The sequence below is a fragment of the Manacus candei genome, unplaced genomic scaffold (assembly GCF_025592945.1).
Source record: "Manacus candei isolate 608988 ecotype Guabito, Panama unplaced genomic scaffold, ASM2559294v1 h1tg000020l, whole genome shotgun sequence".
Lineage (NCBI taxonomy): Eukaryota > Metazoa > Chordata > Aves > Passeriformes > Pipridae > Manacus > Manacus candei.
In genome coordinates, this window is record NW_026138068.1 from 4,326,084 (window position 1) to 4,343,012 (window position 16,929).

At 50.6% G+C, this 16,929-nt stretch overlaps 1 protein-coding gene across 12 annotated transcripts in view; it reads right to left on the reverse strand.

Moving 5' to 3' along the window:
- Positions 1-16,929, reverse strand: part of NCOR2 (nuclear receptor corepressor 2) — a 238,542-nt gene that overhangs the window by 116,588 nt on the left and 105,025 nt on the right. For all 12 annotated transcript variants that reach the window (XM_051785667.1, XM_051785666.1, XM_051785665.1 and 9 more), the window contains 2 exons: positions 5,228-5,407; positions 51-164 (listed from right to left, as the gene is read on the reverse strand). In XM_051785667.1, the coding sequence (XP_051641627.1) occupies positions 51-164; positions 5,228-5,407 (294 nt within the window). The remainder of the gene's footprint in view (positions 1-50; positions 165-5,227; positions 5,408-16,929) is intronic.

Consider the following 16,929-nt stretch of genomic DNA (forward strand, 5'->3'; position numbering starts at 1 on the left):
GGTGACACCGCACGATCACGCGTTCGTACTTCCATCATTTCCAGACTCACCCTGTTCTCGTCGTAGATGATCTGCACCAAGCTGCGATGCTTGGACTCGATAGGAGGAGGGGAGATGGGTTTTTCAGGCTCTGGTGGTTTGGCTGCTTCTTCCTCCAACTGTTGCTGTAGAAGAAGAGGGGGGAGGAGGAGGGTGAGTCACAGCAAGAAACGCAGCCGCCCTCGTCCACACGAGACTCTCTGTGATGCCGCGACCGAGGCAGAAACCGCCATGGCAGGAGACTTCCTGCGAGACATGGGCAGGCTGGGGCTGCAGAGGGATGGGGAGAGGGAGGGGAGCTGCACAGCAGCCCCTGCCACGCAAGCGCAGCGCTGGCCTGCCCCAGGCACCGGCCTCGTGCTGGTGGGTTGGTGCATTTTAGGCACAGAGGTTGAGGACCTGCCTCAGAGGAGCCTCCTGGAGCAGGCCTGAGGCTGGAAATAACGATTTCACTGGAAGCCCTTAAATGAAACAGAGCTCCAGCCCAGCTCCCTGCTGCTACCTGCCTCTGGAGCTGCTGCTGTGTGCAGGGACCGGTGGAGGAGCCTGTAAGGTTGCTCTCCACCTTCGGCTTCTCTTCCAATGGAGCAGTTGGAGAAGATGCCTCAGGATGACTATTCTCAATTAAATGACTTGGGCACCAGCCACCCCTGCACTTTAGAATATCACCGTGATCAGCAGGTAAACCTGACTTTCCACCTGCTCCTCCGCCTCTCCCAACACTGCGATGCAGGAGGAGACATCCAAGCCCTTCCTGTAAGTTTGAGGAACTGCTCAGCTGAAAGAGGAAATCACGGATTCCTCCAGGCTCCTCCTGGGGCCAGCCTTGGAGGAGGGAGAGCGCAGCCGTGCACGGCAGCTGTGGGGCAGCACAGGCACGGGAGAAGGAGCGGCTGTCAAAAAACGCTCAGGATTTTTTTTCACTGCTCGGCTCTGAATCTCTGAAAAGTACAAATCATTTTACTCTTTTCCTCCAGCTAAAGTATCCCCTGTTGAAGCATGGGAAAATCGAGAGAGTCTTGTAGTAGGAAGCAAATGTACTTGGGACTTGGCTTGCACCAGAGGCAAGTGCACCACTGACCTCCCAGAGACAGCAATGGCTGGTGATCTGAGAAGAAGGTGGGTACCTACTCCTCCTCCAGATCATCTCTGGTCCTGCTGACAACACCTTTAGCACACTAAGGCAGTAGGATGCAGTCCAAGAACGCACTTAGATAGGTCTACTGGTTTGGCCGAGAAAACCCACACACCTTAAATTGAGTGTGTTTCAATAGATGAAGGACCCCATGCTGTGGGCTCCACCTCCCCACAGGTGGACACCTTTTCCCACAGAGGGAAAAGCAGAAGCATGAGGAACACTGAGATATAGCCAAAAGAAGCAGGCTCTGACAGAGGCAGGAGGGCCCAGGTCCCCTACATTACCATCATCATGCCCACCTTGAGGACTTAACCTCAAGGTTACTCCAGCCATGAGTGAGAAGCTTTCTGTGAAGCCACAGCTGAAATCACGTGCTGCAAAGCAGTACTCAGGCACCTGCCTGCTCTTCCTTGGTGTCCTACTACACATCCCATGGGACAAAATCCAAAACCTCCAAAGGATGAACCACCAAAAGGAATCAGACACATCTTCTACTTCTCTTGGGAAAAATATTTGTGTTAAAAAACAAAACAAAAAAAGTCAAAGCATCCGAAGCTTGGCTATATTGTTCTGGAAACCCACAAAAATTCTGCCAAGTGTGTGGTAAGGGATTTCAGACAAGAGGGTTTGATGGCCTATCAGGAAACGAAAGTTTGCCACTAAGTGGAGGCTCATTAAATGCAGCTCATTAGACGAAAAAATACAAATCTAATTATAGCTGAAATACAGTAGAGAATTAAGCTCTACTCTCTGTGGTGTAGTGCTGTATGGTTATTAAAGGGCCAGATACTGGAGGTAAGGACGGGAGGAGGGGTTGGAGGCAGCACACCTGACTGCAGCAGGCTCAGCCCGCAACAGATACTCCTGGGAGCCATGGGAAATGGCAAAGCAAAATAGGTCAGGGTTCCCAGACAGGGACAAAATAGATTTCTTAAAGGTCTGACATAAAAGCCAGGCTGGGACTGTGACCTTTACAGGGAGAGAAGCAGGATGAGAGATGAGTCTTGACGGCTCCACACTCTCTCCCTCCCCACATCCAGCAGTGGCCGCCTGAGAGCCCCCTCCTCTCCCCAAATGGAAGACAATGCAGTAAGTGTTGAAGGGATGCAAGATGCCATCATTAGCTATAGCCCTGGCTCCTACAGCACCCACAGGCCAACCGGCTTCCAAGTGGAGACGGTGCTCTCTCCAGGTAAGAGTCCCTTTGGCTGGACCACACATCAGAGGGGCCACTGGAGCCTGCAGTGCTGGCAGGAATGTGGGTGGCATCTCAGGAAGACCCCATCCCCGCACCTAGCGGCTCCTGTGCTGGAGGCACCTGCCTGATGAAGCCAGGGTTGTTCCACATGCACCCAGCTGCCATCCCCTGGGTACTGGGATGCTTTGTCTGCCCAGGGAATGGAGAGGCTTCCAGACACAGGGCATCTCTGAAAACCACTTTCCAAGAGACAAGGGGAGAACAGAGGAAACTCAGCCAGAAGCAAGATGGAAGGGGAAACCCTGGAGCTCTTCTACCCAGACGGCTCCACCTCCATCACCAGGTGGGAGTGTTGTTCTCCCAGAGAGCCCTTTGCTGAGCTCGGCGCCCAAGGAGGCTCAGGCGCCACTGCAGAGAACAGCCCAGCAGTTTATTTCTCCTTCAGATCCCCGGTACTGCTGCCAGGAATAAATGCATAAGGATTATCCTTCCCTGTCAGGAAGAGGGGGAGAGAGGACTCAGCGAGAGATTTAAGCACATATGGTGCATGAATGAGCGGGGGATGGCTGACAGAGGTGGCCTCTTGCCAGGGGTGTGCAGGGTTTGGGGAAGGTTTCTCAGCTTGCTGAAGACATTTGCTTCTTGCAAAGTCCAGGCAGAGCCTTCCCTGCCATTTCTGGAACAACCAAAAAGAGGAAGATGGTGGTTTGGGGTCGGTTGGAATTTTTTTGTACAACCTTTCCATACAAATGTATTTAATTACCCTGAGAAGGCCTCCCAAAGACAGAGGGGGAAAGCATTAGGATATTCCGGCTGCATACAATTTCTCCCCTGCTCCACAACCATTCCTGCAGGAGCAGTATCTGTTCCAGGCTGATTGCTTTCCCTTGCTCGTCCCCCTGTGCCGACAGCTCAGATGCACAGATGGACAAAACGTTCCCATCTCAGACAGGACCTCCCGCTCCAAAAACACTTCTTCCCAGATGTGCCAGCTCTGCTGGAGGACCAGGATGGGGAAGGCTCCAGCCAGAGGGGAAAGGAGGCCATATTGGGGGGGTCAGATTTGCTACCAAATGACTTTACCCCATGTGCCAAAAAAGAAAAAAATGAAAATAACAAAGGAGGGGAGGGGACTCTTTTACTGCCAACAGCCACTTTCACCTTCCTCTCCACTTAACAGAGCATTTTTGTGGGGAAGAAGAATCATAAAATTTGTTCACAGGGAAGAAGTAAAGTTACCAAGCAGCCAACAATAAAAAAACATTTCCTTACGGCAGGGCAGCTTGATTTTAACGGTAGGGAGCATATGCTCCGTCAGCGTCAGCAGCAGCTCCTCAGCATCCCTGAAAAGTCAGGCAGTGGATCACTGGAGTTGTCAGTCCTTCCCACTGCCATGAAAGGGACCTTCACTGCCATGCTGGGCACGTATCCCACTCGGGAAGCCTTTCTCCACAGTAGGAAATAACCATGGTTTGCACCTCCTTCCTCAAATGTGAGTTAAAAACGGACCAGCAGCTGGACTGCCAAGTGGGAGAGGACACCAGCATTTTGTCTGAGCCTCCTAGGAGCGAGAGGAGAAGGGCTGCCTTCACCCAGCTCCCACCAAAACCAGCAAGAGGAACCTCTGTGGTTTCCATCGCTCCAGATGTTCCTTTGGGCTCTGTGAGCTGCCAGACAGGGCTGCTTCCTCACACCCCCAGCACAGCTGTGTCTGCCCACTCTTGGTTCCCTCTCCCTAAGCACTCTGATGCCACTGCAGATATAAAGCAACACATAATAAAAAAGGGTCTTTTGCATTAATTAAACCATACTGTTTGAAAGCAAAACCAAAACATCCTGCTTTGTCTTACAGGACAGAAAGGAACAGTGTTTGGTATGGGAAAACACAGAACTGTTGGGGAAGGTCAACTGCATGCTCATCCTCCAGGAGCTTTATCCAACAGCCCAAGTAGAGGTTTTGCTCCATTCCCAAATTCCTATTGCACACCCCTTGGGAAAGGTGGTTCCTTTCAGGCAGTTTGGGATTAGCAGTCATCAGGGAGGTTCAGAAACTGGCCCCAAGCAAAGAAAATAAAACTAGAAAGAGAGAGGTAGAGAAGTGATTTGCTTAAAGAAGAGAAAGCCTTTAAGTCTGTGGGTTTTTTCACAGACGTCCCCAAAGGTTTTGTCATATTAATCTCTTAATGGGTTTATGGTAATTGTGTACAAGCCAACACCAAGAGGCCCATCCTTCTGGTGGGGAGTGCTCCTGTGCAGGGGTAAAGCAGCAACCAGAAAGTTCAAATCCCTGGCTCAGGCACAGCCCAGACTGGAGCTGGACCAGACGCTGCTCATGGCTGCAGAGCTGGAAAGCCCCAAAGATGGGGCCTGGGTACACACGAAGGGCCATTAGGATGTCACAGCAATGTTTTAAACAGCCCAGTCCTGAACACTGCCAGCAACAGCACTGGGGAGAGACAATTGCTGGAAAGGAAAAAGAAAAGACCTTGTGCTATGCTGGGCTGTTCAGACAACTCGGGGAACCCAGTCTGTGCTTCCAGCTCTGCTGCTGACCACTTGCATGCTCATGGGCAAGTCATCAAGGACATATTTTTCTCCCTTTAAGGTTCTCTGACAGGCAAAGAGCCCACAGGCTGGATTTCCAAAGCTCCCTCCCTCATCTTGCAACTACCAGCTCCAGATTGCTGGCACAGCAGTGACCTCCCATGTCACAACAGGGAGCAGGGATACAGATGATCCTGGTGCACTGGCACTGCCACTTCCCCTCTGTGGACATGCATGGGCAAGGACAGGGCATAAGGTGGCACACAGAACCAAGGACGTGTGCTCCCCTGCAGACTACAGCCTCTTACCTGCTTCTTCTTCAGCTTGGAGATCTGCTGCTCCACCATGGTGATCTCACGGTCCACACGGTCCATGTTCTGGATGAGCTCCTCCTTGGACAGCCGGGCCGGCAGCAGGTCCAGCTCAGCGTCAGGGTGAGCAGGGCTCACAGGCGACACAGGCTCCAGTTTGCCAGGCAGGCCGCGATCCTGGGGAGCATAAAACAACCAGGTCATCTCTCTCCCAGGAGACTCTGGATCCTTCTCTTATCCTGCCACAGCTCCCTGGCCCATTCCCAGCCTTCTGAGATACACGAAATCCTCAAAAAACCTTCCAGACTAGGGAGTACCAGCTGTCAGATCACGTCACCTCCACAACCTCCAGCATCTCCACAGAGCACCAGGTTACTCTCCCAGGGATGTGACAGCAGCTCTTCCTCCTGCCAGAGCCTCAGAGGCTCCCACCACCTTGAGTACTACCTGCATTCCTACAGGATCAATAAACACATCCATATTCAGAAGCTCTCAACAACATTGTCCCTTCATAGGGCTCAGGGCTACATCTTCTCCATAAGAATGAGGCATCACAGACACATCCTCCTCGGACACAGCCACAGCTGTGAGATAAGAGCAGCATTAACCACAGAGATGGAGAAGGGGCTATGAGGGCAGCCCCTGGGAGGAAAGAGGGCTTCCAGCTCCTTCATGGAAGCCCTCCTCCATCTCTTGTTAAACTCTGGGGGTGCTCCAGTTGTTGGATGTTAAACGCATCCATCCGGAAATGGAGAGAAAGGGCACAGGCGAGTCAAGATAAAAATAGACTGAACTGACAACTTTTTGCAAATTCCAGGGGAAGAGGCTCTCAGGTCAAAAAGAGCCTTCAAGTCAGAGACTGGAGAGATCAGCAAAACCTCCATGGCCACGACAAGGAGCAGCTCTACTGGCCATGGTCTGGAGGGAAAACGCACCGAAACATTCAGCTTCGCCCCCAGCAATGCAACGACTTCGCTGAGCCCAGCAAGTTGGTATCCCAGGAGCATCCCAGAGCCACGCCATCCCTCCTGCACACCTCCCTTCACCTCTCCAACTCCAAGTGAAGGAACCCATCTCCTGCCAACACAAGCTGCATGCCTGGATGAGTCTGCCCACCATGGATGAATGCACCTGGGATGAAGAAGCTGTTTAATAGCCACCGGCCACAGAGATGGGGGGATCACAGCAAACCATCAGCCTACCCTGACCCGGGACGCTCCTCTCTGGCAGCCATCCAACACCTTAATTAAAAGTTTATCTATTCATTTGCTTAGCGAGCGGATGGATTTCTTTTCCTGGAGGAGGAGGAGGAGGAGGAAGAGGAGTGGTGGCTCCGTTTGTAACCATAAACCGCTGCCAGGCTGGGCAGCCAGCACGTTGCAGCTGCTGTAGGGAGGAGGGGAGGGATGGGAGGAGGCAAACAAGGGAAGAAGTTCACACAACTTTGCTACCTTCATTACAGCAGCCCTGTACAAAGCCAACATTGTTCTGCTCCAAGTGGTGCTGAGCGTCCTCCCCTCTGCGCTGACACAGTCACTGGCGAGTGGCCAGGGCTGACCCTCTGCCCAGGCTGGTTCTCCTGCGGGGCAAGGGTGCCACAAACGAGCTTGGATGGTGGCTCGTGGACCCCCATCCAACAAAGCACATGGATGATGGCCCTGGGTTGCTCACTGGCCGTGTGGCAGCTCATGCCGAATGTGGCGAGCGTGCAGATGCCACCTTGGCGCCGTTCGGCATCTCAACAGCATGTGCTTACTGTGAAGCAGAACCAGGCAGGGCGGCCTCCCTCCTGCTCCTGCCCTAGTCAGCATGAAGCATGGTGAGCTCTCTCCTGGGAGGCTGCACCCACAGCCCAGTAGAGCCACAGGGAGCTGGCTTCGAAGGCAGTCCCGGTCTGCTGGGGCTGTGCTCAGATGGGCTCTGCCCTGTTTCCCTCCATAAGGGATGGACAACATCATCCACAGCACAGCTGGAACAAGGGGAGACAAAAGAGGATGGTTCCCAACAAAGTGGCCATGTCCCAGGACACCAGCATTGTTCACTGGCACCTTCCTCCTTCTCTCTCCTGCTAAAACCTGCTCTAGTTGGAGGAGACATCAAAACATCAAGAAGGGAACCACTGTTGGATGCAGCCTCAAGGCACCAATGCTCTTCCCACTGCTGCCATCAAGGGACAGAAAGCAAAGGAACACCCAAAAACATCGTCCTCGCTGCCTTGTCTGGGGCTCATCCAGCCCCATGAGCACAAAGGCACTGGAAAGCTAAGCTGGTTGTATCCAGCATCCACCCAGAAGAGAAACTAGAAGAAGAGCATCAAAGCTTTCTGGAGAATTCCAAAGAGCAGATCCCATATTGTTATACTTTCACAGCATTAGACATCAAAAATGGTCAGTCTGCTGCAGTAGAAAGGGTTTGTGTTCTCCACAACTGGGGGGGTTTTGTGGTTTTGTTTTTTTTTTTTCAAGTCAAGAGGAGCAGGACAACCACAAGAAGCAGAAGATAAATTAAGTGTTCATAAAATCTCATTCAGATTAAGGTACAGGAAGAGGAAGTGGCAGTGGCTTGTAGGTGGGTAGGTTTTTCTAAAGGAAAGCAAGCTACCTGCCAAAAATGTAGGAGAGAAAGGTTCCTCTCTGTGCACATGAAACAAATGATACTCTCACATCTCTGCCAATACGCAAGACAGGGCATTTTGAAACTTTTACTTGGCACAAAACCCCTTTGAAACCTGGTTCCTGATACATTTTTATCTTTTTACATTGCAGAATATGAAGCAAAAGAGCAGCAAAGCTAAGTAAGAGAAATAGCTGCAAGTCACAGCCTAAACAACATGATCATCATCATCTGGTATTAGGACATGATTATATCAAAAGAGAGAGGCAGTGTCCCTCACATAACTGGGCACTGTCATGTCACAAGCACCTCTCTAAATCAAGGGAATGACAAGCAACAAGAGGAAGGAAAAACCAAAACTGAAGGCAAAAAAAAAAAAATCTTGCCCATGCAATGATGTCCAAGAAGCAGAGCTCCCAGATTTATGCAAGGCATGAAGTCGCCCTTCTTCTAAATCACAAAAATGGATTGAAAAGAGGTTTGCAAAGACCAGAATCCACCCAGAGCCTGGGGCAGACTCCAACTGTCAGAGGTATTTCAACTAGTGCTCTGTTTCCTACTGCTCTCAAGAAATGGCTCAAAATATATTCCCCTGCTCCAGACGGTGTCATACCCGGGCTCTGAACAAGTGCAGTGTGAAACGTGAAATTCTTCTTATTAACGTGAAGTCACAGACTTCCAAACCAGCAAGAGCTGGGAGAGCTGGAATAAATCTGCTGGAGGGAAGAAAACAATTACCGCATTACTCAAGTTGATATTTTCTCAGTAATTATACTGTTTCCATGTGATTTGTTTTTACACACGGCTAACAGCTACTGCAGCTCCTGTTTATCCCTGGCCTTGTTTTGTGATTTATATGATAACAAGGGTGGGTGTGTGGGGGACAGAGGCTGCATAAACCTCCCCGCAGCAAGAGGAGGTGCTGGCACTGAAGAAAACAATTATCACTGAGGAGGCTGTCAAAGAGCAAGGGCAGGCTTTGGGGTGGGTTTCTTCTGCATGCTTAGGGATAAAAATTGCCAACATAGATAACAGAGCAAGCCTGCTACAAGCTATTAGGCAGTGACTTTAAAAACACGGGAGAAAGAGGGGAAAGGAAAAGGATAAGACAACTGCCTGTTGATGCCTTGGTAAATTTGATATCTCTGCCTTCAGATACACCAGCAACTGAGTCCACAAGAAAAAATACAGTGGGAACCCCAACCCTGTCCCAGGACACAGTGCCCCAAACCACTGCCACCTGCTTATTTTGCATTGCTGACCCACCTCATGATACCCCCAGGGAGCTCATGGGAGTTGCCGGGATGGAGAAGAGCATCTGTGCCATGTTTCAGCTCAGCACCTACAGCTGGATGCAGCCCAGCCTCTGGGAAGGGTCATTTTTCTCAGCTGCTTCCCACCTTCAGGAGATGGCAGATCAGGAGCTCTGCTCCATCCACACCTAACTCTTGCTGCAAAATGCATTTTGACCTTGCTGATCCCTTGACTGCACCAGCTGCCTCTTCAAAACTCCGCAGTGGAGCTTTCCAGCCTCCACACCCCCTCAGTGCATACCAAGAGAACAGAGCCACTTGCCTGGGACAACCCTCAGGATCTCCTGCACGGCACACAGTGTTTGCCCTACATATCATCTTCAGGAAGTCCAGGTCTCTCCCTGCCTTTCTAATCCAGATCATTAGTGATGTTCCCCCAAGCCCAGGACAGAGATTTAGGGATGCCAACATCATCTCTTCCACAGTCTGTTCACTTTCTAATTATCAGCCAGCAGCAGCAGTTTCCTGCTGGAGCACCAGGAGGGATTAAGAGGTGTTATCTCCAACTCCTGCCCACTCGCACATCTCGTGTCCTCATGGGTTGGAGAAGATTGCCAAAGCAGGCAGGATAGGCTGGGGCTGCTCAATTTGTGCTCAAATTAATTCCCAAAAAACCTATATGAATTTGTGATTAGTGGGCTCCCTCAGAGGGGTACACATCTGTCACTAGAGCCTCTCACAGCAGCACTGAGCCAGTGAACATCCCAGCATTCCACCAACCAACACCCCTCCCAAACCCCCATCCGTGTGAGACTGTGCCACATGGCAGAGCCAGCAGCTCATCCTCCCTGTTCAGGAGCCCACGGATGAGCAGCATCACACTCTGAGCAGGCAATGAGCCCCGGGGCTTTCCCACACTCCCTGGGACAAGAGCCGAGCAGGAAAGTCAACACCCCACACCTCCATCCATCAGGTTTTAAGGTAAAAACAGACATATAAAACTTTTAAATGGGCCAAATACAAACCAAAGGAATCTTTTTTTTTTAACTGGAAAAGTGTCCACCACATTCTGACGTATCAGCAGCCCCAGGATGACAGCACTGACAGGAGGAAAATGGGGCTGAAAAATAACGTGTTGTCTCCCCGAGGAGACGCACAAGTACGAAGTCAGGGAGCCCGAGCAGTGAAAAAGTACATCGAGTTACTGCAACTCTTTTGTTCGCGGCCATCTGCTCTGCTAATGACTCTTTCAGCAGCCCAGCCCTTCAAACGAGGTTTTAATTCTTAAATACTGCTGGGCTCTTGCTGGGCTGCATCCCCGTGTGCTGGGAGGGCTGCCCAAGCGGGATGTAGACATGTGTCTGCTCTGGGAAGCACCTGTGGAGCCGTTCACCAGCCATGAGAACATGGGTGTTCCCAAGCAAGGCCAATCACTGCTCCTGAGGGATGCCAGGTGTGGGATCGAGGCATCACCCACCTCCCTCCTCTGTCCCCACGCTCCATGGCACGTGCAGGCACTGGGGGAGGAGCAAAACAGGGATCACTTTCACTGGATGCAGCCCAGTACGTGCTCTCATGGGAATTCAAGAAGCTGGAGACCAAGGAGCTGTCTGAAGACAAAGCTGGGGTTTTTTAAACTTAATTCCTTTTTTTAAATAAATCTGACTTTACGAGAAGGCCCACGAAATTCCTTTCCCCTGTAATCCAGCTGAATTCCATGCAGACAGAGCAAAAAAAATCCCAACAATTTCTAAGCTTGCACGAAAGTAGGTCAAAAAACTTCCCCAATGTTTCAACAGCTTGAAGCAATTTAATTGCAAAACCAGTACCAAATGCTGACCCTCCCTCCCCGCCCCCCCCTCCCCCTGCCAGATTTACGAGGGTGGTAAAACCTCGCCAGCGAGTGTCTCAGTTCAATGCACTACCCAAAGCCTTGTATCTGGTCTCACAAAACTTGCTTGTGCTCAAAAGAGCCATTCCACGGTGTTATACTGAGCAGATGCTGCCTCTGGATCTCAGGATTGCAGAATTCTACAGAAGCACCAGCAGATTCAGCTTATGGACTCAGAGGCAGCCGGGAATAAGGGGTCAATTCCGGAAATACTTACTCAGGCAAACTCCCACTGAAGCCGAAGGCATTACACCGACAAATGGATGCTGTGCCTTTCATTCCCTTCCTGCGTTTCCCCATTAGTGGATAATAATTGCATTGAATGCAAATGTTCCCTACTGACTTGAAGGAGTGATGAATTCTCACCTACCCATGTAGTCATTATAACGAGGAGCTAATTGCTCCACCTCTCATTAAGAATCCCCCAATGCTGCCTATTCTGCATCCCTGCACTTTCAGTTGATCCTAAGTTTGTTCAAACCTTAACTGTCTGGACTGAAATTTTCCATGCTGAACATCACCTTCAGGCTTTTTTAGGCTTTTTTTTTTGCCCTTTTTTTTTTTAAAATAGTGAATTTCAGCCAAAACAACTCTGCAGCTTCCAAGAACAAGTTTACAGGAAAATATGCCTTTCTGCAACATCCAGAAAGATTCTGGGAACCTTTTCTTTGAGCATCTTCAGCACAGTTGATACATCTGGTAAGACTCTCTGCCAGCGATTCGCATTTGTTAACGCTGAAAAAGTGTCCAAGGCAAAAGAAAAGAATATTAATAAAAATCTCATCTTGGTGCTTGCCTAGGGAAAGACTTGGAATCGAGCAAGCAAGAGGAGTGGGGTCCTGGGACGCTCCAAGATAGATACTGCACTCTGCCCGTACTTCTGCAAAGGAAAGGAAAGGGCTGAGCTGGAAGGAACATAATGGCATGTGTGGAGCATTCCAGGCCAACAGCAAATGCCCTAAAATAGAGATGAATAAATGCAGGAGCCATGGTTGGGACAGAAGGTAAAGCCTGAGACCGCCCACCAAAGGATAAGGATGGAGTAAAGCAACCAGAGACCCGCTCGGCACAATACAGAGTCTGTCTCAGGCACTGAAGAGAGGGGCATGTAACTCAAAGAGGGTGGGTTCTGCTGCTTCCAGCAAAAAAGGGGAGGACAAATTTAGGTTGTCAGAGTAGCCCATAGAGCAGCAAGCTCTTCTACTCTTCCACCTGAAACTTTAATGTTCTCTCAATAACTTGTTCACCCAGCAGCCACCCAGATCATCACCAGTGCTGCTGTAGCACCCAACAATGTGCTGCCAAGAGTATCACTGTCCCCTAGCACAGCGCTTCAACCCTAAATCCCCACCTCCTATTCACAAACTCAAACCCATGTGTTTAAACGAGCAGAGCTTCCCCCAACCGGGAAAAGACGCAGGCACAGGAGCCCCCCACAGCCTCCCCTCTGCCCACCCCAGTGCAGGAGGACAGTCCCTGTCAGGCATGTCCTGCCCACAGCCTTCTGTGCTGTGGCAGGGACCAGGCTCACCCTCAGCTGGAGCCAGGAGGAAAGCACTGGTGTCTCGGTTTGAGAAGGCAAAACAGCTCCCGTGGGGAACAGCACTGGCTTGTGGCAATGGGAAACAACCACGAAACTGCAGTGCTGGGGAGGCATGAAAAAGGCACCAGGCTCAAGAGCACATCAAAATCCTGCACCGGGAAATTCAAAACCACGACCTGGGTGACTAAGATCCGGGAGGCCAAGAGGAGGGGGCTGCCACAAACTCACCTAAACGCCTGGGAGGCACATAAACAACACACAAAGGAAGCGGGAGGGGAGCGCTTGTTTGATGTCTCTAAAAAGGAACCAACTGTGAAAAACGCTTCTGATTACAAGGAACGCCAAGGCAGGGAGGCAAATTTTTAATTGCCCAATTTGGCGCTCGGCCAGGCAGCAGGGTGAGCACCCCTGGCTGGAGAACCGCATTTTAAAGGTAACACAGCAGAGCCAGATGCTGCTCCTCCCGGCAAAGCCGCCTGTTGCTGAGGCTCAAACCTCCCTCACATTCCCCAGAGCTGGCCAACTTTGGGCAGCCTTCACAGGAACCTCTGAATAATCACCATGGACTTGGAAACATGGGATGTGGTGACATGGCCTCACGTGACTGTCCCTCTCTCCTGGTTTTGTATTTCTCTCTGTGCCTGCTGCTCAGGGAGTTTCTTTAGGGAGACCCCCAGAGAGGCAGAAGGGGTCCCCTGCCTGGGGGTGCAGGCACAATCCCTAAACCTCCTCCAGCAACCTGGAAAGCATCTTGTCAGCCAACCCAACAAACCTCAAGGGAACAGAACACTCACTCTGTGCCTTTGAAAACTTTAGCTTCCCAACATTTTAATTTTTTATTTTTGGCAATATCACTCATCCTCTTCCAACTGGCACATGCAACAAAGCAAATTCCAAGTCTTTCCAGCACATCAACCAGGCAGGGATGTAGCATCAAGGTCTATGTTAATCCCAGGAGGCATGTTTCCTCCGACAGAGGATGTTGGAACAGTCTGTGCCAAATCCCTGCTGGCCCTCGAGCAGGTAGAAAGCCCTCCAGCCCTAGATGCCACATGAAAAGCATGCCAGAGTTTTGTAAAAAAGGCTTCTGCAGAGAAATATCCCTTTTTATAGCAGTGAAATATTCCAGTGACCAGCACAACTGCCATCACACACTGCTGGGACAGCACCTGCATCCACACTCATCAGTCCTGCAGAAGTGGCAGCCAGGCAACTGCATCCCCTTATATATGCCCTCCTCTGAGCATCCCATTAAAAATATATAATTTCACACCAACTGGAAAAGCTATGTCAGACAAAAAGCAGGCAGGCAACCAGTCAGCAGGATTAAAGCCACTACAGTGCCATGTGTTCGAAACATGGGGCCAGATCCTAAGCCAGGCTCAGCACCAAGACACCCAATGCTGTCCAGGGGTGCTGGGGCATGTAAGCCCCCGCTCAGACAGCTGGAAAGGACAGGGTGGCATAAGCATGCCAGCAAACCTCCTCCTCTGCTTCCAGGAGCAACTGGCAGGGTGCTCCCAGGTGGGTGCCTGCTCAGCTTGGGGCTGTTCCCCAGGAAGCTCCAGCTCATTCACTGGGTGATGCCAGGTGCATCCTCCAGCACACGGACAAACACGGGGGAGGGAAAATCCACCACAGCAGCTTCTCCAAACCTCACTGATTTAAAAATAAAAAATTGAGGGGAAATGAAAAGACAAAAGCCCTTCTCAGCCTGGTGTTATCAAGCAGAGGAAATGAGACTTCTAAAGCTCCCATTCAGAGAGGAGTGGGGGAGAGAAATCCCACTCCAGACGCACTTGAACGAACAGCTTTTGAAATGGAAATGTTGCTCTTCAGAAACATTTAAATTTCCTCCTATTGCCAGGGAGGAGGCAGGAGGCCGAGAAGGAGCAGGGACTCCTCAGCCATGCACATCCCAGCGGGATACACATAGGGCAGCACTGTGAAGCAGGGATTTGTCTGGGAGTTAATCAAGATGGCACATAGCATCAATATTGGGAATTTGGTTTGAAAGGGCATCAAATTTAGGAGAGGGAAGGGAATGACTGAAGACAGCTCTTTTTAACCACTGCCACCAGTGAGATACACTTAAAGGCAGCTCCTCCTCCCCCTTCAAAACCATCACTGAAAATTATTTTACCCAAATCCTGGGGACCAAGCTGCCCACCAAGGAGGAGACAGACTGACGGAGAAAGGAAATGCAAACAAGACATAAAATGGTTTGAGCAGTGGCTGAGGTGCACTGTGGGACGAACTCAAACCTCCTCTTCCATGCACCAAGCCAGGATCACCAACAACTCCCCTGGGGACAACAACTATGCTGGGGACTCCCAGCACATTGGGCATGGGGTGACAGTCCCAGCACCAAACCCCTGCTCACTCCCAGCAGCTCCTCTTCCAACTGTGTCAGTTCAAAAAACTGAAACACCTGCTCCTACAGCAATCCACCGAGCTCCTCTCACCAGCTGCATGTCACCACTTCCTTGCTCCAGGTCACCTATGTACAGATTCATCCTGGCTGTGCTCTCAAGTATATGAAGCTGGACATCAAATACCTCTCATCTCTAAAAACCATGAGGGGCACGATAGGGACGATGCTCTGCCTGCCCCTCCACTGCCCAAGGAATCCACCAGGAACCTGACAGCCCCCATGGCCACACAAAATACATCCACTGGCCACTGTCCCAAACTCCCCACAAGCAGCACCTTGGGACACACACAGGTGGGGATGGGGGACACGGCCCCAGCTGCTTGCACCAACTTCCATCTCGGTGCCGTGGAAGAGGTGGTGTAGCACGGATCAAGGCCCTCCACCCTGGCAGGATCTGTGCTGACAGGGAGCACGGGTGGTGCACAGCAGCCGTCAGCTGCACCATCCATCAGAGCCCGCCGCCGGCTGCGCTCAGTGGTTTATTGTTCTAATAATTGTGCAGACACGTGGAAGGGGCTGCCTCGACATTCGCCGCTTGTTTGAGTAGCCATTTCCTTCACTGCTCTGCCTGCTTTTCCATCAGGAGGCCGCATCCTGTGGCAGGCAGGCCATCCCCACCACCATCCCGACGCTGGCAGGGCAGGAAGGTGGGAGGAAGTAACGTCCCCCAGCACCAGGAAACGCAGGCGGGCGTGAGTCCAGATCCGAGCTGGCAGCCAAGCCCTCAACAAGCCCAGGAAACCATGCAAAACAAGCCTTTCATGAGAGTTTTGGATTTAGATGGAGAATTTTTTTTTCCATGATATCCCTCCCCCCATTCAGCAGGTAGAGATGGTCAAAGAGCGCAGGGACCATTGTGGCGTCTCAAACGTGTCACTCCTCGAGCATCGCTCAGCTCTGCAACCAGAGCAAGACTGACCAAGGAAAAACCAAATACTGACAAGAGCGTGGGATAGAGCAGCTCCCAAAGGCTCAGAGCAGAAACACCATTTCTACCTGTGAATGGCTGTGGGAGTTACTCAAACCACAAACCTCTGCCCAGGCTGTTCCTGCAGAAAAGCACGAAGCACCTCTGCCTCCCCAGATCAGGGTGTTACAGAAAAACCTGAACATCTCAACTCTCATACCAAGAATAAGCCCACAGTGAATTTGTTATTATCTGTTAGTAAAGCAGCAGCTTCCCACCAAGGCTGGAATTTCCATCTTGGTTTGGCAGGCACAGGGCTGTGAAATGATTACTGTGTTTACTTTTCCTTTGCTAACTATAAAATCCCATTCCACTGCCCTGCCAAGAATGACTGAAGCTAATAAAATTCAGGCATTTGGAAGAAAGCAATAATAAACCTCCCTTTTGGGGCCTTTATGATGAAATTTCCCCACTCCAATCAGCGATTATGCTGCATTCATGAACACTAGTGATGTCTCCAAGTGCACCCAGATTGACTCAAATCAATATTTAGCTTTGCTTGAGACTGGAGCCCTTCTCCTTGTGTCTGCTGAAGGCAGGATCACTGAGCGAGGCTAGAAGAAGCCTTTGAAAAAACACAGCTTACAAGTATACGAGGCAGCATATATATGTGTATATATATATAAAAATGTAGGCTTATCAATTACTTAAAAACCTATAAAAAAGTATATACACATTCATGAATGCATGAGTTTACAAATCTCTCTCCATTAATATAATGCACTGCATATACTTATATACACACACCCACCTATTCTTTGGGAGTTTTTAGTGTTTGAAAGACTGTAACATTCCTGTGTTTACATCTGCCACTCTCTCTCTGCTGCTGAGGCAGAAACACATTAACTGCTACAGGCAATGTGCTCTACATCATACCTGAGATGGCTGGCACAAGATAAAATAGCACAGACCTGAAAACCAACCTGAAATAAAAGCCTGTGCTTGGTTTGGTCACGTAACCACGTGGGACAGCTTGACCTGCACCAGGCAATGGTTCT